The 21,708-nt window shown below is 35.3% G+C and overlaps 1 protein-coding gene across 8 annotated transcripts in view; it reads left to right on the forward strand.

Moving 5' to 3' along the window:
- The window catches only part of LOC142984039 (uncharacterized), a 98,229-nt gene that overhangs the window by 65,037 nt on the left and 11,484 nt on the right, over nt 1–21,708 (forward strand). For 7 of the 8 annotated variants that reach the window (XM_076131350.1, XM_076131351.1, XM_076131356.1 and 4 more), the window contains exons 3-8: nt 4,426–4,543; nt 5,815–5,945; nt 8,108–8,200; nt 14,530–14,686; nt 19,118–19,226; nt 21,019–21,397. In XM_076131350.1, coding sequence (XP_075987465.1) covers nt 4,426–4,543; nt 5,815–5,945; nt 8,108–8,200; nt 14,530–14,686; nt 19,118–19,226; nt 21,019–21,397 — 987 coding nt within the window. The remainder of the gene's footprint in view (nt 1–4,425; nt 4,544–5,814; nt 5,946–8,107; nt 8,201–14,529; nt 14,687–19,117; nt 19,227–21,018; nt 21,398–21,708) is intronic. The other variant, XM_076131355.1, reaches the window with a different exon arrangement.

Genomic DNA, 21,708 nt, shown 5'->3' on the forward strand with positions numbered 1-21,708 from the left:
AGCGCGATTCTCTACTACTATCGACTATCTACTACCGGTTATTTATCGAAAATTTTGTAAAATCTTACTTTGATATTTTTGTTTAGATTATATTTGAGGACTTTGTGACGCGGTCGGTATAAATAAATAATTAAATACCTTATTAATACATATCAAAATCGAGGAAAAACAAGCAAAATCGCGTAAGTTGTATAGTAACTCATGGATTATTGTATTATAGCGGAAACAGAAACATATCATCTGTAGATGATGATTTTTATTATTATATCTCTATTATTTTGTATGAAAAATTGATCAGCGCCTCTAGCGGAGGCCGTAGGAACTTTTTTTTTACATTTTAAATGTCAAACTCTCGATACTCGATAGTACCGACTGTAGAGAATCCCGCTACTGTCCATTTGATGGTCACCCTACAAGCGTGTTCAGAATAATTGATGTACATCACAGTTTTAATAGCCACGTGCTCTGTGTGTTGTGTACGTTTGTACACAAGTGTGTGTTGTGTACTGTGTGTGTGTAAAAGTACACAAATCGATTTTTATTGAGCTAAAACTATTTGTGATTCGGCTTTGATGTTTAAGTTTTATGATTTGAAATTGGGACGTGTTTTGTCGAGTATTAAAATGCAGGGAATAAAGTTTTATTTAGTTTGTAGGGCTTTTCTATAAAACTTGTTGAACCGTGCGGCTCCGCGATCAAAGTCTCATACCCCATTTCATTTGATTAGATTTAAATTGATTAAAAAAACCTATGTTTTCATTTTGAGAATTAAACCGTTATGGTTTTACAAACCAAGACAGCGATATAGTTTATGTTATTTTCCAAATCTTTAGCTACCTCCATATTACATTTTATCAAAAATGGATTAAGCAGTTTTTTTCGAGAAAACGTAAAGGCAGACAGACTCTCGTAAATAAGATATAGATTATGGATTGCCAACTTTTCAACACAATCACACCTACTAAATCTAAAACGTCTAGAAAGACTCAATATTGTGTAATTACATCAAGACTTCGTGCGACAGTAACAAACACACGTATAAGTACTATTGTCCTTTGTATTTCACGAGGAGAAGCAGATTTATTGCCTTCTCCAGCACTTTTGATTAAATCCGAGGTGAATTCCGACACGACGATCAGTCTGACTGTCTTGAATTGCTGTTTTAATCACTGTTGGAGATGCCTAGATGTTGTAGTTATACACCTAGGTATTACAGGTATATAAGTGATGAAATTAACTAGTAAATTTTGTCTAATAAAAATAAACAAGTGAAATGTAAATGTCGCTATTACAGTGAATAATTTATAGAAAAGTTTTGATAGAAACAAATTAATAAAATCCATGAATTCTATTCCATTCTATCCATTAATACATTCGTCATAGGGGTAGACAAAGACCAAAGAACGCCTCATGGTATGATCCTTACACTTCTCCCTTGCTTCATTCCCATCCATACATCTTGTCATCATATCCATTTATAACAAACCTATGCCACTGCCATAATATTCGAAACTATGAGCTAAAGTGTGCTATAAAGGATGTGAATAAGGCAAGGGAGGTTTGCAAAGATTGTACCAAGTAACGTTAGAATAGAATAGAAATATTCATTTGTTCAGTAGCTCAATTCTCTACTACTATCGAGCAACGACAACCGACCCGCCATCGAGAAATTTTGTATGAAAATCTGATCAGCGCCTCTGAAGGGTTTCGTAAGAAATCTTTTGGCAGTACATTCTAAATGTCAAAATTTCGATAGCTACCCGGTTGTCGGTAGTCGATAGTTGTAGAGAATCGAGGTACAGAAAGTAGGTTCTACGTAGTAGGTATGCTGTCTAGTTTCTGCCTTCTCTTATGAGAAAAAGACGCTATTTTATGTATAAGCTACAATATTTTTCTAGAACAAATACCATGCAAAAACCAATCATTTACGTAAATATTGCGTAAAAACCATTTTATCGGCAAATGTAGCTAAATAACGCGTAATACGGAGTCTAGACTGTAAATAACATGTGCAAACATGTCCTAGATACAAATTGATACATGGAGAGTATCGATAGCTCGCAATCGCAGCACTATAACGAATTTATATCGGTAACAGCTCTATCGATGGAATATCGATTCTGTGTGTTAGGGCTCGCACTAGAAAATTGTAGGTGTTTAAAATATGTGCATGTTTTTTTTGTGAACTAAGTAATCTGTTAGTTGTTATTTATTATTATCGGTGACCCATTATGTGCTATGGCTTTATATTGAAATGATAGGGATATGAAGTTAATAATAATTAGTCTTTAGTATATTTAATTTTTAGGTTGATTTTGTAAGCAATGCTAGTTACTTTTAACCAAAGATCATTGAGAAATAATCAAATTGAAGCCGAAGATATCGCGATTTCTTCATAATGCGTCTATACCAAGGTAAAATACTTCTCAAGTATTGGCATGTAATTCTACTTTAATAACATCAAATGGTAATATGAACAAAAACATTCAGCATTCCTATTATATAATCAGTTTTTACCCAGCCTAAAATCAAACCACACACATCCCAAAAATAACAAATCCACTTAAATTATCCAACCTAGCAACAACCCCAAAAGATCCCACACACCCGTATTACACACAGCCCTATCTATCCACACATCTATCTATCTATAAACTACAGTATCAAGGGAATAGCCTGCGGCGCTATCTGTCGTTCGCTTGTTTTTTCACAGGCTGCGTTTGTCTAAGTCTTTATTGCAGATATATTGTGTACGTGTGGTTATTTGTTAAGACTAACGTGTACTTTATAGGTTTACTAGTTGTTTATTATTGCGACCCGCAATTTAGTCTGCTTAAAAGATTACCTTTCGTACTCTAGTTATTTATACAGATAATAACTAAATAACAAAGTGAAGGTATCTCAAGAAATTCTTAAAAGAATAAAGAAAGAATGAATTTGAATACACTTGGACCACAAAAATATCCTGGCATTGGAAGTATAGTCTCGGAGATTACGCTATAAGAGTTAAAAAATGATATTTCAGATATTATTATGGTTCTCATAAAACATATTTTATGAGATCGTGAAGTGTGAAGCTTCTGGTATAATTCACCTATGGGTTTTATAACCCGCTCAAGATCATTCATGTCAATCAGAGCTTTACCAAACTGAAACTGGTGGTTTCCAAGATCATCCCTCACTAGCGAAACTACCCTTTTCGCAATAATAATAACTTTTACTGACATTTACTTAAACCAAATATAGCTTTACAAATAAACCGAAGCGCTCCAGAAATAATATGGTCAATCCATATCACTCAAATAACGTCCCGTGTCAATATCAATTATTTTATATTACTGCCATGGTGTGACGTCACGCTGTGCCAAATATACCACTAACACTTAGATAAAGTGCAAAGGTTAGGTAAAAGGTCAGGATAGGCTTTTATTTGCACTATCATATTACCTTCAATTATATCTGGTTAAGGTCGCCACGTTGCTACCATTGCGTCGGGAGGTCGTGGGTTCGATTCTCACACGGAAAATTATTTGTGCGATCCACAAATAGTTGTTTCGGGTCTTCTTGGACTTTGTGTCAGTTGTTTGTATGTTTGTAAAAGTCCCCGCGACACAAGAGCAAATCTTAGTGCGGGAGTTGTCTTTTAAAATATGACAAATATTTCAAGCTATACTCCGGCAAACAAAAGCAGTGAACTTAAACCACTGCGCCACGGAGGCAGTCAATTACTTCTTATACACATGTAACTGCGAAAATGTAGAAGCATATTATATAATTTTCTTTAGTAAAAGCATTTTAGTCTATTAAAGTAGATACTACAGATCTAAGTGGTGTCACATTGCGTCTGACATATTTGTCATTGATTATGTTTTGATGAAGTTCACGAAATTGACGTCATTAATTTCTTTTTTTAGTTTAGTTTTACCGTTTTTTTTTGTTTTATTACTCTTGACATTTGAGCTTGAGGCTCGTGCTTTTACGTCGGAGTAATTGAATTAATGAAATAAGACTTGATAGATTTATTACAGCAAGAGTCTTTTAGCGACAAGCTGTTTCTGTTTTAATTAGTCGTTACATAGTAACATTTTTTTTGAGATCTGTATTAATAATTAAATACAATTCTAATCTTCAAAATAATTACAATGATTGATGATTTCCTGAAGTTGCTACTATCGTGTGGCGTCCGATTAACATTAAAAATAACATGAAAATATTGTTCACACAACACACTAGAAGCGTCGATATTTTTTTACTGACTTCTTAAAGGAGTTATTCTCATCAAAAATATACCTTAATCAATTATTAATTAAATATTTCTGGATCAGTTGTCGAGATATAATCTAAAGTGAAGAAAAAGCACTCCCTAATACATTCTCCCGTTTATTCTTCCACTATAACTAACGAGTGTTTGTCTGTTTGTTGCAGCTGCACTCTGAGTACCGCAGCACTTACAAATGGCACGAGTACAAGGAGCAGCAGCAGGGCGTGGTGAAGCAGCCAGCTCCCGCGCCCACACCACCCTCCGTGCTGCCTATACAGAGGGGTATGTACCATCATACATGGCTTCCACCAATGGTAGTCACAGTATCCTTATCGTACTAACCTGCCTCGTTTTTGTACATTGTAGAAAACGTATGTCTCGATATCAACAAATTCCTACTGTTATTGATCAAAGGAGAATGGGCAAAATAGTATGGAGCCTGGGCGATCCGCGGCCAAACTTGATTTTTTGTTTTTTTAATGTAGTTTAGTCCTATAATTACCGTGTAGAAGTTTTATTGCCGCGACGCACTTATATGACGAACAAAATACATTTTTGTTTTTGAGCACTTTTAATAGTATAAAAACATATTTTTGGCTTATATTCGGAGATTAAATAAAAAGTACTTACTATTTATATTATTGCATACAAATGTAGACATTATTAATATTCGAACAATCATAACATGTAAATATATAAATATCGTAACAAGTAAACATCTTGCTCTTCTATAATATATTCACTGAGACGACTTATCTGTCTTGAATACTCAGCTTAAAAACGAGGCGTTCATAGCCAGTTGCGCTCACTGGTCGGTAAACGATCTGTTGGTTAAGCAACCGTTGGCGCGGTCATTCTATAGATGGGTGACCGCATTGTGGTATTTGAACTGAGCTTCTCCGTGCTTCCGAGGGCACGTAAAAAGTCGGTCCCGGTTGTTGTCAACTAAGATAACATTCGGGCGGCTTGAACGACTTTGAAACTGGGTGAACCATATGATAGATAGATACGAGTTACGATTATTGTTCATTTTGATGGCATTGCAATCGTTATAAGAAGATGTAACGTTATTACACAACATTAAATGCATTACAGACACGAAATAATTGTATTTGTTCTATGAAATTCCATTATATTTACATGTCAATATATTGTTTCCTGAAAGGATTGCAGCGAAACGTTCTTAGTAAAAGTTGTTCCTAGTTATCATTACTTTAATTTGACACTACTTTCATTAATGGCCGCCGACCGCCCAGGAGTGCCCATTCTCCTTTAACAAACATTCTATGTAATTGAATTTGTCAAGCTTCATTTAACATGTTTATGTGACAAAATCATAGTTTTTATTAATTTACCGAAATATTACTAAAAAGTTAATAAAAACTGACTGATCAGTAAAGAAAGCAAGGTTAGATAATAGTCTCCTACGCAGGGCAAGTGCCATTAATCTAAGAACTGGCCACATTTTATCACGATTATAAAAAGCTAATAATAATTCAAATATTGCAACCTTTTTCACCTAGACATAATTTTAATCATTTTTTATTATCCAGGGCCGATGGAGCCAGCGATCCCTCGTCGTAAAAAGTACCCGGGAGTGGCGTATAAGACGAACGAACTGTTCGACCCCGCCCCTGCTGACGACATCCGGCCCCAACAGGCTTCTGCCTTTGACCGTGCCAGGGTAAGGACAATTATCATAAACAAAAACTTCTATCAAAACTACGCACGGTGATTTTCTACGAGTAAATACTTGTAGGGAAAGTTGTCTCTGAGTAAAGATGACACAGAAGATCCAGTGTTTTTCCATGGGGATACGGAGATATTAAAATGCCTCTTGTTCCAAGCAGACTTATTGCTTAATTCAAATTCAAATTTATATAATATACCAACAAAGATCTCGATCGTCGTTCTGATTTTATAAAACATCATATCATGTATATAGCAATCGGCCATAGCTACATATTCAATTCCAGACATAAGGACTTTTTTTGGAAATCTCTCAAAAAGAGTCTTTGCCAAGCACCCGGTTCCAGCACCCCTAATATATTCTTAAATGTTGGACAATATGGACCCTATTACTTATTACTTCTTTAGTCATTATTTAAAGTGGCCGTGCGTCACACATGATGACCATCAAAAAACAGCAAGGTGACAATAATCTCGACCATGCCGAGGCCACACAAAAAGTATAACAAAAACTTAGCCAGTCTATTGTTAGATCTCACTGACCGAGTTTGAACTAAGTTCAAGTTAATACCACGGTGGAATAACACGTATAATGGACTCGGCAACAGTTCTTAGACCAGAACTGTGCCAGGTGAGGTCTTTTTACTTACTATTCTAAAGGGTCTTCTTAATATCGAAGCTGTTCAAAGCTTATCATGACTTAATAACGTTTTGCCTCCTCCCGTAATCTCAAAGACTCTGCTGGTCTTTGCTCTTATGGCTTTTCAGACTGGAAGGCTTGTGTCAGCAGTGGAATTAGAAAATTTGAACTCTAAATTTCTTTGCTGCTAGTCCTTGCCCCTGATTCCGTCAACGACGGGAAGATTTCTCAGAATAAAATGCTATGTGTTAATCCTGGTTATAATCTATCTGTATACCAAATGTCATTAAAATGCATTTAGCAGTTTTGTCGTTATTAAGGAACAGCCACTATCCAACATCCAGACTCACATTTCGTAGCCCAATGGTGAGATCTGTCACGTCTGTCTGTCCGTATATCACAACAACTTTATTAAAATCAGTACGAATATCGTTGCCCCTTATTGTGGGTTTGTTTCATATCAGATTTAGTCCATGTCACTCAAGTTCTTGGTTATAGTCCTAACAGGTACTTAAAATAAGAGCTTGTTAAGATCCAACGATATTTCCAAAACAACTATTTTAACGTGTGTAATTGCCATGACAGTAATGCTTTACGCTTAAGAACTATCACAAAGAGTATCATCCGCTGTATCGCACTCCTAACTACACTTACAAGAATCAACCTCTTGAATGATTGTTAACTTAATTGTACTAATTAAGTACCAGTTATACTAGTTGCTGATAGATTATCTGCTAGATAAGTCTTTATCTGGTAGATAAAATGACAGCAATTGGGTGAAAAATAAGTCATTTTTTGACATATTCCACTTATGGTGGTATAATATGACGTAAAAGAAATTAAAATGTGTCTTGATAACTCTTAAAATGTTGAGTCATATAAAGTGTTCTCATATACGACGACGAACCTAAGGATCGTCTGTGCTAGGGTCATGGGTTTGAATCACAAGCAACAAATGTTTATATGATCACGAATTTGTTTTAAGTATAGTTAAACCACGTTAAACTATGGCCACTAACTAACCTCCGGTTTCTGAGGTACGTTTAGCGGTAGTTTATCTATTTAATAGTGTTTAAGCTCATATAAAAACTACTTTTTGAAACTTCTTACTATTTGAATAGATAAACTACCGCTGAATGTACCACAGAAACCGGGGCTATTATATTTTTGTTTCCACGCGACATCGGCAGTACAAACTCATTAAATTTCGTACACAGAGACATGTCGCTGTATGTAATGTCCCATGCAATGCTTCTTATTCTTCTTCTTATAGTATGGTTAGTGGTCAACCTAATGTGAATGACTTTTTACGTGCCCTCCGAAGCACGAAGACCGGTTCAAATATCACTATGCGATCCCCCATTTATGGAATGACCACGCCAAGCTTTGCTTAACCCACAGGTGGTTTACGGACCGGTGAGCGCAGCTGGCTATGGGCGCCTCTGAACGCAACATTAGGATATTTTTATATTTACTTATAGAAAGAAAATATTTAATGTGTTGTTTTTTTGTTATAGAGTGCTCAAAGGAACGACAATGATCGCGCTGGGCGGCGCAGCAAGTCCGAGGGACCACGGCAGCCGCGTTGGACTGATACCGTGGAACCTAAGGTATACTCACATGGCTTTATATCACAGACATATTTATAAACACAAGATATATAATACGTAACTATCAAGTCCAGTCATTTAAGTAGAAATTGACTGGTGACTGTAAAATTATCTGAAACTTACTAACTTACTGATTATTTATCTATGAGGGTACAAAACGTTTAAGGTCCTGTTTAAACTACTTCCATAAACAATATAACATATACTTGATGATGATTAATGAAGAGTGGTAGAGGATTTATTAAAAACTGTAATTATGACGTAACAATTATCATCATGCAAAGCTTTACAACCCACTGCAGGCATTTCTGCCCCTTGGAACACCGCTCAGACCTTTACTTGGTGTTATAGTTTCTACTCTCGCTCCGTCACACAAATGGCTGCAATTTTTACACGAGAATGCAATTGCTAATTCCACAAAACGACCAAGAAAAACAATTAGCTATCCGTAAACTAATAAAAGCAAAAGATAGCAGAATAAATAGTCATTACTTCATCTCAAGGTGAAACGTACAGACCAACAATGAGTCATCTTTATACAGACTTTGCTAAATTATCCACAATCGCGTCATTGTTTAATGGAGATAATCATAAAATTACTGACACTCTAAAATATTGCTTTATGAAACAATAAGTGCTCAAACAAATCTAAAAAGAAAAAATGGCTTGTAATTAATGAATACTTATGTAACTATGCGGTTTCTGTAATATAAACAGAAATTACATAGGTTATGTTGTTCTCCAAATAAAATTTATCTAAAGTTTTGTCCAATTCGGTTCATCTATTTTGGCATGAAAACGAAATAACATGTTTTGAGGACTTGCAGTTTTTTTCATTGAAATAATGTAATTAATTATAGTAAATAATAAATATATTGTCATATTTTTTTCGATCCTACACTCACACTCCATCAGGAGTTTTGTGGGACATCTTCTAAATAACTGTTATAAAGATGTTTAATAAATAAATACATATAATTAGCACTTATGGATTGGTCAACGGCTTACTATATAATAGAAAATACTTTACTCTATCTATACTAATATAATAAAGCTGAAGAGTTTGTTTGTTTGTTTGTTTGTTTGAACGCGCTAATCTCAGGAACTACTGGTCCGATTTGAAAAATTCTTTCACTGTTAGATAGCCCATTTATCGAGGAAGGCTATAGGCTATATATCATCACGCTACGACCATTAGGAGCGGAGCAGTAACGAAAAATGTTACAAAAACGGGGAAAATGATAACTCATTCTCTCTTACGTGACGCAAGCGAAGTTGCGCGGGTCAGCTAGTAATATATAAATATTAAAGCCTAGCAAAGCATACTAATTAATAGCTTTTCCAAAGGCTTTCAGTAATTCTGTAATGATTTCCTGAATATGAATCATTCCGGTCGCAATATTCTCACTTCGATAAAACCTATTTAATATTTACACGATTTTAATCTTATCTTGGCAAACATAATTTAGCACAATGCACTGGATGTCATAATCTAATATTGGCAAAAAATCTGTGTTGACTATCCTTTATTTTGTGGTTTGACTAAAGAAATCATAATCTGCAAAGAATGTCCGATAAAAAATATTATGATAAAATACTATCACATTCTTTCACTTGGAGGTATTTTTATATCGAGACTTTATTCAGAACTAGCTGACCCGCGCAACTTCGTTTGCGTCACATAAGAGAATCATAATTTTCCCCGTATTTGTAACATTTTTCACTGGTACTGTGCTCCTATTGGTCGTAGCGTGATGATATATAGCCTATAGCCTTCCTCGATAAATGGGCTATCTAACACTGAAAGAATTTTTCAAATCGGACCAGTAGTTCCCGAGATTAGCGCGTTCAAACAAACAAACAAACAAACAATCAAACAAACAAACTCTTCAGCTTTATAATATTAGTATAGATTTGTAGGTCAAATGATAACAATCAATGATATGTATATTCAAATCTTAAATCCTTGTAGAAAAGTACCTACCTATCAGCTAAACTCCTTCCAGTCATATTAAACTAGGACTTTATGTAGCTCTTTATGTGTCCCACTGTTGGGCAAAGGCCTCCCATTCACGAGTATTAATTACCTGCCTGGAACCCAAAACTTTATGAATAAGTATACAAAAGATCCCATTTCACCATATTACTGAAACTAATACTTATTAACGTGTTAATTTTTAAAAATGATTCGTTTAAGATATACTTTTTCAAAGTAAATAAACTATGTAAACTACAATTAATACAAAAGGCTTCTGCGAATTATAAAAAATACCTATTTTACGAAAAGTAATCCTATAATCTCTGTCCACCCAACAACTTCACGAGGCTCATATCCAAGGCTACTCTGACCACTGGACTGAGTAACAAAGATAATATTTACACTAGACTGACCTTATAAGCCGCTGCTTTTACCCTCCAAAATAATACTATTTTATTTACTTTTATATGTAGAGTAAAGTAGTTATATACTTAGCTATTTTTTGGCGCCTAGTTGGCGGTATATATTCTTAGATCGTTTGCAAATATGATTCATGTGATTCCAATTGCCAATCGAAGATAGACAATACTTAAAGTTACGTCCAGACATCTTATATAATATTAAATGTATGTACTTCAACTACAGTAAATAATATACAATTATTTACTTATCCTAGACTACATTATACAGTCAGACGGGCAAACTAACTAGTAATAAATAATTCATTTAAATCTCTGGTATGTAATTTGGTGAATAATTTAAAAATATTAGAAGCTTAAGATGAAAATCTCAAATGAAAGAAATGTATTTACTACCTACATCACGTAATTAAATTACCATCATATTTTTGGGACAAACCTCCGGTTTCTGAGCACATTTAGCGGTGGTTTATCTATTCCACAGCGTTTTTTTATATGAGTCTCAACGCTATTGAATAGATAAACTACCGCTAAATGTACTCAGAAACCTGGGGTAAGACTCTTATCACTGAAAAAGCCTTCATATAAAAACGTAATAGTGCCAATACTATCCAAGGCCTACCCAGTTCCATTTCGAGGAACCGTAACCATGAACTATTTCCGATTGAATATCGATCCGAGCACAATTAACCTAATGTAATGTAATATGCATGGCGACTATCGTGGACTTTATAGATGGAATTATTTCGATAAATAAGTTTATTGGGGTTGATAATTGTGCAAGTTTTGAGGGTAAATGAAGAGCTTTGTTTAGTTTATTTATAACTAGCTGACCCGCGCAACTTCGTCACATAAGAGAAAATGCGTCATAATTTTCCCCGTGTGTGTAACATTTCTCGTTGCTACTCCGCTCCTATTGGTCGTAGCGTCATGATATATAGCCTATAGCCTTCCTCAATAAATAGACTATCTAACACTGAAAGAATTTTTCAAATCGGATCAGTAGTTCCTGAGATTAGCGCGTTCAAACAAACAAACAAACAAACTCTTCAGCTTTATAATATTATAGTATAGATATAACGCTTATGCTATCTTAAAGTGTAGTCAGAGGTGTATTAAATGCACCGGCGTTTTGTTTTAACTGTATTAGTGTCATGTAATAAGAGGCAAGTCTTTTGCCATATACCGATCGCTACTCAAACTCCAGACTACTATAAAATTTAGTAATACATATTATAGTGCAAATTAGAAAAAATAACAACCTCACTTTCCCCGACCAGGGACAGTGTTGGTCCCAGGTAATAAGTGCCGAGCTTATAGCCATAAAACTGTTTAAATACCAAACGCCAGTCTACTAAAATCTAAAATGATCAGAAAAAAATTAACATCACTGCCTGACCAGGGTACCTGAGACCCAGTACTCAGCAGTTGTATGTACAACAGTAAATATTTTAACAAACTTTGCTTTTCAATACTGTCTACACGACAAAACTGCAAACAATACTCAATATTATCAAAATACAAATTTATCAAACTACCCTCGCGCCTCGTCGTCAGCGATTGGCCACGTTTCACCCTGCACTTCACAACACAAACGATTGCCAAATGTCGCTACATCGCCGACTCTGCCAAATTGCACATTTCAGCACAAATTTGCAGCAGCAAGTCCATAATTCATGTGAAAATAGCAAACTTTGAACGTAGAATGGATGTTGATCATGTTAGTAAAGGCTGTTGTGTATAGTCAGTAAATTCATTGTTTTGCTATTAAAAATATGCCTTAAAATTACTTAACATGTAATTTCATTTGATTCATTTATTACGTCAAGTAGTAGTAGTCTGGTGGGTAGTGCTGCTCATGAAGTCTCGGGTTCAATTCCCGGGCCTAGCAAAGTACTATTGGTCTTTTGTAATTTATATTAGAGTATTACTCAATAGTAGCCCGGAGTTTGGTAACGTGCCCGGTGAATGGCAATACTTTATAGCGAAATATATGTGTACTATTATATACCTCTGCCTACACCATTGCGTATAACAGCCATGATAATATTATATATGTATTTAATATCTTCTACAACAATTAATTTACGATCGGTGTCTCAAAACCTATTCTTCTAACACTTAGCAGATACATCAAAGGACCTCTGACTCACTCAACTCTCTACCACGACCTACAGTGTGGAGTTCGTGACTCCGTTACATATTGTTATTGTTATTGAGGGTCACTTTCACTGCTCATACCATTGTTCTAAGTCTCTCACGTTGTATTACGATTTCACAATTGTTTACCAACATTGGTGGCCAATTCGCACTTACTTTAAAATAGGTTATAGCTTAAAATACTCGCCAATGCTGAAAGCAGTATAGAATAGTTGGTCTGTTAAGTAATCTAGATAAGAAAGCTCGGGTGCGATTCCCGAGTTAACATATGGTACCAATTTTAGAATATTTTTTTTTTTTTTTTTTTTTTGCTTTTAAAAGACAACTCCCGCACTAAGAATTGCTCTTGTGTCGCGGGGACTTTTACAAACATACAAACAACGGACACAAAGCACAACCAGACCCGAAACAATTATTTGTGGATCGCACAAATAATTGTCCCGTGTGGGAATCGAACCCACGACCTCCAGTTGCAGTGGTATCGGCGTGGCGACCTAAACCACTGCGCCACGGACGTAGTCGTAGTCATTTCTTCTAGTTGTAGTAATGCTGTACATTGCGCAATAGAGCATAGGTTTTGGTCCTACCACTGCTATACTATTCAGTTAAATTTCGAGGTTTAATAAAGTAAAACTTTATAAAAAAAAATTTTTTTGACGATTTGCAGCTATTCCAAAATAATTAAATTTAGGCCTAATAAGGATTTGCTGCACTTATGCCAATTTCGACTATAGCAAAAATACTCCAATTAATTGCCAAAGACACTCAAGTCCTTAATAATCTAGTAAAATAATAAACTAGTAAATCCCAAAGAATCACTCATTACGTAAAGCCTGACTATTACCACTATCGGAAGATAAAAATAACCTCACAACAACACAATCTCAAAAAGGAAATCACAGAAAAAGCCCAGACTAGTTAACATACCAGTTAATAATGGAACACATGCCAACACTTTATAATTAATGAATCAATCTGATTGGCATCGACTATGGCAGACGGAGCGAGGCACGCGCGCTCGACCGGACCACTTTTTATCTGTCTTGGCGCATGACTTTATTTTATGTGAAGTCTCTATTATCAGATGATTTAGACGAGCATGCCGCCGTTTAAGCCGTTGATGTATGTGTACCAAACTTACCTAGCCTACCTAAATCATCTATATTATTATACTAATGAACTAAGTGAAGCCAGAAGAGTTGGTTGGTCTGAACGCGCAAATATCAGGAACTAGTGGTTAGAATTGAAAAAAAAACTTTATGTTGTAGGAAAGCTATAAGCTATATAACGTCACGCTATGACTAATAGAAGCGATAAAAAATCACGCGTACGAAATTGAAGGCGGCCTCTAATATGAAGTTAATGCTTAATGCGATCAATGATGATGACGAAATTAAATGATTGACTAGAATTTTATGACAAAGTGACGGCAGCGTTGAGACCTATTCCTGTTAGAACATAATAAGCTGTCGCATATAATAACACTAAATAAGAATAAACTTCACATATTCTTTAGGATGTCGGTTATTCTAATAGGTTAGGCACCTTACATTCGATCACGAAGTTTTGATAGTAGTTAATATGTCTTATGTACATATATTATCAAGCGTCCGATATTTGAAACTTGTAAAAAATATACTTTACGAGAACTACAAAATTGTTATCGTAAAGTATAATATCTCCATTTAAGCTTAAAGTTGTTCCCAGACCTAGATTTTTACACACTGTTATATTAAAAGCCGTTACTCTCTAACCACTCTTTTCTTCTCCAGGCGACCACCGCCCTCGGTGACGTGATAGCAGCCAAGGAGCCCGAGGTGGTGAGCACGGAGTACCGCAACCAGTTCGCGTGGCCCAAGGACACCACGGACTCCGTGCCCAGGAAGAGCATCTCCATGGGAGCGCTCAAGAAGGCTGCTGTCGCCGAAGGTAGGCTCCATAACATTTAATTTTTTGTATAATTGTATCTATTTTTTGCCCAAAGCCTTACTTTACGTTTGATCTCTGAATAACCGAAAACTTATACCTTCTAGATTTTTTCTCTCGAAAATACTTCTCATTCTCAGGATGTATTTTACTTAGGTTAGGTAGAAATTTACGCATCTAACTTCCAATTTAACAAAAGAAATTGAAACTTTTAACCTATATTTTTGTACCTAAGTTGAAGGATGTCACTTTATTATAAAAATTGTAATACGTTACATAACGTATTACAATTTTTATAATAAATATTATGAAATTAAATTTTTGTCATGTAACTACGGTATTGATTTATTTGATTACATCAAAACTGTACTGTGATAGCAATCAAAAACTTAAAATTTTACATCAAAATATCTTACTACTAAATATCTGCTTTCTAGAAATAGTCTAATACACCCCCCATGTACACACCACCCTCAAGGGGGTGAGTTAGTAAGCACGTACAGCCAGCAAACAAACAAATATCGCTGGTGTAGTGTTCCCTCAGGACATCGATAGAGTCTCGGCGCCAATTTGGCACTCGGCTCTCCGACGCCGCTCAATGACACGCCCTGTCACTAGGTAGATACTAACAATAGAATTTTAGGTCGCTTTATGAATATTTTTCGGCTTTAAGAAGTACTGCGGTAGGTTGTACGGTGGTAGGTAAATAAGTAAACATAATCTAAATTATAATAAGGTCCATTTAATCATTACACTTTTTTTGGCCAACTTCAGAAAATAAGGAGGTTCTCAAATTTACTAGGTGTATTTAGTCTCAGTTTTGAACTTTGTATATGTTATAAACCGCTGGAAAACTGTCATGTCATGTCATGGCGATATTATTTATTTAGAATCAACATATATTTTTGATATTATGATATAAAAGCATGCTTTTTCCAGCCCTCAAGGTCTGAAACTACTCCCCGAAGTTTAAAATTAATTCCGTAGTTAGCTGAAAAATAGATTATTAGTTACAATAAATACTTGGATCTTTTATGTAGGTAGTTGATACATACTAACATTAGACCATAAGTGCTCTATCTTTAGAACCTTTGCAAATTTTATCTACCTACCTAAATGTCAGTCAAATCGATACAGCATACCTAGATTACCTAGGTTCACCTCACCTATGACCTAATCCCTTCAAGGAAACTACCTATTATTACATGCCTATTCCATCAAGGTCTACAATGTTAAATGAATTATAACCACGATACAATCCACATGAAACATAACCAACTACCTCGGCTTGTATTAAAGTTGGCAACTGCCACTGCGCTTTGTCGTTGAAAACTTAAATCATAGACTAATGTAGAGTAGGGTGACTATGGTTCGAAATACTCCTGTATTATTTTTTTATGTTCGAAGGTGTCAGTTTATCTTTAAAGTTTGTGTAGTAGTCAAGGTTTTGAATTCGCTTATTCAATAAAATTCCTAAAATTTTCTATGAATATTTTTACACTGTAAAGCGGTTTCATGTTCTCTGAATCAGTATTAATAAATTTACCAACTGGCGTTTTTCCAAACATTTGTTGATACCTTCAATATTTGAGGACGTGATAGTATGCGAACATATATCATGAAATAAAATAGCATAAAAACCAAATATTAAGTAACTTCTTAGTAAACTTCGTACACAGTACACCGAGAGTCCAGTATTTAACTGCGGAATAATTGGACTATCGCAGCGCATTGCGCTATCAACACAGAATACATGGGCGAGTCCATTTTTGACAGCTTGTCGCTTAGCAACAAAACTAGTAAAGCGTGTCGTGTCGTTCACTTATTTTTAGAGAAATTTCGATAAAAAATTAAGCTTCTATTTTTTTCATATCAAGTTAACGAGAATCGAGTACCGAGTACTCTCCATAAGTATTGAAGGTATCTCACCAGTCATACTGTATAGTTAGGTACTATAGAAATAGTAACTAAACTAAACTTAACTATTCTTAACCATTCCCAAGCAAAGACGAACCTTGTATATTTGGATAATAGGAAACTACTTTATTCCTTCGACCGACTGTGACGGGCTAACTGTTATCTGATTTCCGCAACTCATATTGATAACGTTATCAATCGGTTTAACCCAAGGTTGCCAAGATTCTTGAAGAAGACTGATTCATTTCATAAAACAGCTGACTGCCATAGAGTAAGCGAATAGTATGTTTCAAACTATAAAATCAATCGGATTTAGCGATTGCAGGTCTTAAATTGCAATATTTTACATTCGCATTTCACGAACCTACTTTCCATGTACAAAAAAACAAGTACTCCTTCTTCATTTAATATCTGCATCCCTCAAAGTAGACTGGATGATCCTATGTATATTAACACTGGCGTTATACAACTTTGTATAAAAAGTGTTAATCCATTAATAAATACCTATACTAAGGCTCTCAAACTTTACACTCTAATAAAGTTGTAACGTTTAAACAGACTTCTTACCAAAAAAAAATAACTGTTAAACAAGGACAATCATATTCACAAACAAACTCAGAAAACTAAAGTCTGTTATACTCAAGTTATCCTCCAAAACTCTCATACGAAGAACTACAAAAAAATGCCGTAAATCCCTTAAAGATTGAAACAAACCACATCCAAATCCTCACAAATATCGTGCAACAAAACTGTCTGTACAAAACCCATGGTAACCCTTCCACTCGTAAGTTATTCAGATAACTTCCCAACTGTGCATTCGCTATGAAATGCATAATTTATAAGCACGACCTATGAAGTGTTCAACTTTGAGGATTTTCACATCGGATGTATTTTAGTCGTATTTTTATACTCTCGTATTTTTCCGCGGCTACGTTGATGTGGCACGTGTATGTTCACTTAGGCACATGTTTGTATGGCGTTGAGCTTGTTTGGTTAAGCGACTTGCAATACTAATTTTCAAAATGAGAGATTGCGTGTGGACTAAATAAAAGATTGGTGGTCCTTATTCGCGCTAATGGATAATTTTCTAATGTAGATAACGAAAATAATCTTTGAAAAGCACTCACTATCACCGAGGTGCACAAAGTAGACATTTAAAATTTGCTCACTTCACCTAGATGATACGGTACCTGCGGACTAAACTGCATTGGGTACCTAGTTCCATAAAAACTGTTCAGTGTCCACCAAAATCAAATATCAGTTGATTAAAAAAACAAATCATTAATTAGCTAGAAATCATTACATTTTCGAACGTATTCGTACTGAAAATCAACCTTATATGAAATCGCCTTTACGCTCCCAGACTGTCTAGTCACTATAGTTGATGTGCAAATATAAACAATTCCGAATAAAACTGTTATTTTAAATCAGCATGCAAGAGAGACTGTTTATTTGCATGTCTTTTACACGATCGCCTGTTTTTGAGACAGGTTTAAAAACGAGATGGGATGAAATAATACATTATTAAACATCTACGTGTAATCCATTTAGAAAAGATCTTTGTTTTTAAGAAAGGCAAGTCTTGTTGTGCATTTTATTTGTCTTTGAATGATACAATTTATATTACTACCAAAATTTTACGTGACAACAGCTTATATTAAGTTCGGCACGTTTATTTGAAAATATACATAATCTACTGTCTTGCGATGGCACGGCTAAATAAATTGTTACTTTAGTATTATTATAATCTTTATTTCTATCCTTATATATTTAATTCTGTAATTGTATCTTCTTGACGAGTTAAAAACACAGCATTTATTCAAAGGCAAAATGGGTTATCAAATATAATTGTCTTATTCTGAATCTTGAAATATCAATTACCGAGTAACGCAACAGATTTGAAACAATTAATTCACCATGAAGCCTTAGCAAAAACCTTTAATTTCTACTCTTAGTTTACGACAGAGCCTTCAGTCATGATGAAATATACGAGACACGAGACATTAAGAGGCGAGGTCGTCGCAGATAAATGCGTTTATACTTATGTAACGGTTTGTCACGAAAACATAAAGCGTAATAACATTTATAATAAACATTAGACATAAGTTTTATTTATTTTACAGAATCTTGCTTGAATGACATTACGTATTTTTGTAATTGCTCTTTCTGTTAGGATCGGTCATTAACCTTAAATAAGTTCAAAAAAGTAACATTCTTTTGACAATGGCGGGACACGTGCCTTTAGCATTAAATAGCCTTTTTGATACATTTTAAGTGCTGGTAATTTTTAACCGACTTCGAAAACAAGGATGTAATCTCTTCTGCGTTATAATAACCGTGAACAGGGTTTCGATAATAGTATAATTTATGAACATAAATAGTATTTTTTATAACATCTCAATGTTCCCGTTACTATTTTATAATACCTTAAAATCTGTTACGACCTAAATGTTGTTCCGTATTTTCAAAAACATCTTAATTTACCTTTATAATAATTTTCCCGCCTAAACTTTCCAGGGTTGGTAGAAGCGGAGCCCCTGATGAACCATGTGGATGGGGACCACGATGATCACAAGCGATACATCGAAGACTACCTCTGGAACGGACAGAAGCCTGGAGTCCAGAGGTGGGTGTCCTCACAGACCTTCTACGATCTATAGATGACTTGTCTAGTACAGAGTTAGTTGGTTTATCTGGTTTATCTAGACGATGTTTTAATGTTTGCAAGGAGTGATAAATTTCGTGAGACAATGTGTAAAATATTTTTTGTGGGTAGTTCTAAAATGTTTACCTCACTTGAACATAAAGCACTGATTATAGCTGTGTTAAAAGATGAACCAACTAACTATAGACTAAATTAATCTAGTGAAACATAACATTCAAAATATTTTCACGAAATTAACCAACTTTAAGGTATTTTGTGAAAATATTTTCAAATTTCTACCAGCTTCAGCTTATCACATCCCCATAAGACTAAAGCTTCCCAAATACTTCTAGATTTTTCTTATAGATTGTTTCATTTTTTAATTATTTATCTTTTTCATATTTAAAAGCATGCTTTTCTTTAAATTTTAACACTCAACAATTAAATTCATTGAGAAACAGTCTATAACCATTACTATTAATAATTTGATCATTGTCACAAAATGCTTTGCTTTCGCTAAAGCAGCAGCTTCTTAGCCAATTGTGTCATTAATGATATCATCAGAATAATTGAGATTAGAAATAACCACATCTTCACCAGACATTCAAACACTGGATTCAAAATTACACACAATCACATAAGAAATATTGGAATTTAAAATCCGTAAAGATCCGGACTCTACACAATGTTTTTTCTTTATATAATGTGAACATTAGATCTTGTACATATTTATTATTAAATGTATAAAAAATAATCCCAGACTTTTTCAGGTGAAGAGATTTTTAAGACGATATTTTTTTCCTATAATTGCTATAGCTTTCAAATTTCTATGTGTTTAGCTTTATGTACTAACCTGGTTGTGGAGGAAACTTTTTCTCTGAATTCACTTTCTTTGTTTTACTAATGGGCTCACACTAACACAGTATCTGTTTTTGCAATTTATCTACATTCAAGGTTTTGTTTGTGTTCAATTGTACTCTTGTAATCAAGCTGTTAGATTCGTACTCATTTGTAATTTGCATTTTTGAAATCTGTTACGACGGAATTATCTACTAACCTTTTTAAAAGATCTGATTAATTGTAATTAAAGAAACAAATTGATTAACTACTGATAAAATATGTCACAATAGAACTCAACAAACTGCGTGACAAAACGTGATCACCATTATAATTCTTAGAATGACTTCAATAAAATATTGTGTAGTACAAAGCCCACTTATATTCTAAACTAAATTGGCACTTAAATACATTTGTAAGACTGACAACTTGACAAAGGTTCCTCTACGACCGTGTTCTGCCCCCAATTCTTTACTAAAAGCCTTTTTAAAGCAGAACAAAGTCTAAATTTCGTTTTTGATATTTGCTTAACATGTAAACTCCTCACGGTGACGGTGTCTAGGCCGAAGTAGCTTTAGTTCAACAACAACTAACATTAGTACGGAATGACAGCTAGATTTTTTGATTACTCAATGTGTCCTGCACTTTTGTCGATGTGAACGTTCATTGATAATGTTTTATTAGAACCTGTATGTCGATGTATCACCACACTTGAACACTGGAGGTAGAGAGAGGGCACGGGGCGGCAGCCCGCACTGTCTGTCGGTCCTTCTAGACTCTTCTAGGTTTCGACATCCTAACCTCACCATTGCGAGCTTGACAATTATTTGAAGCATGTCTGTACTACTAACCCGGCTCGTGCGAGTCGTTTCTGTTGCCACATCATCATCACAGACGACAACCACCAGGCGTCTAAGACTTAAATGGAATTTTCCAGAAAATCGACGTTCCGTAACGCGCTATCGGCCCTCATATCCAACGGGGAGGATCGTTCCAAAGATAATAGGAAACGTTACAAAAGCGAGTACAAAAAGAAATTTAGACCGTTCTCTCAATACGTGTACGAGGCGTCTAAAGGGACATTTACGAAATGCAGGGGGAAAGGGAAGGCAAATGAGGAGGCGAGCGAGAGGATGCTGGGGGACTCGGGGCGGGGAGACGCGGGGGCGGGGGCGGTAGGGGGCGCGGGGGGTGACGGCGCGGAGGACAGCGCCAGCACGCTGCGCGCGGCGGGCCTGCAGCCGCTCGGCCTGGCCCAGGGCGACTCCTGGTACCGCGAGGTGCTGGACCTGCGCAAGCGCGCCGGCGAGTACAAGGTCTGCGCCTATCCATACTACGTGTTATACCTACTTACTACGGACCACTCCCGAATATACAGAAACTGTTTGAAAAATATAAATGCCACAGGACAGAGAAGTTTTGAAGAAATAACATAAGAAAAAAGAAGTTCACAATCAAGTTTAACGAGTTAATTAAGGCATTATTGCAAAATGATACCGTTTACTGGCGCTCTCGAGATACCCTGTTTTGTTTTCCAAATAATTCCTATCTTCAAAACTGCTCTGTTCTGTCTTGAAGTTTGAAATTCTCAAAAACCAAAAGAAAATTGTATGTCAACCGAAAAAAT

This window comes from Anticarsia gemmatalis, chromosome 25 (assembly GCF_050436995.1).
Source record: "Anticarsia gemmatalis isolate Benzon Research Colony breed Stoneville strain chromosome 25, ilAntGemm2 primary, whole genome shotgun sequence".
Lineage (NCBI taxonomy): Eukaryota > Metazoa > Arthropoda > Insecta > Lepidoptera > Erebidae > Anticarsia > Anticarsia gemmatalis.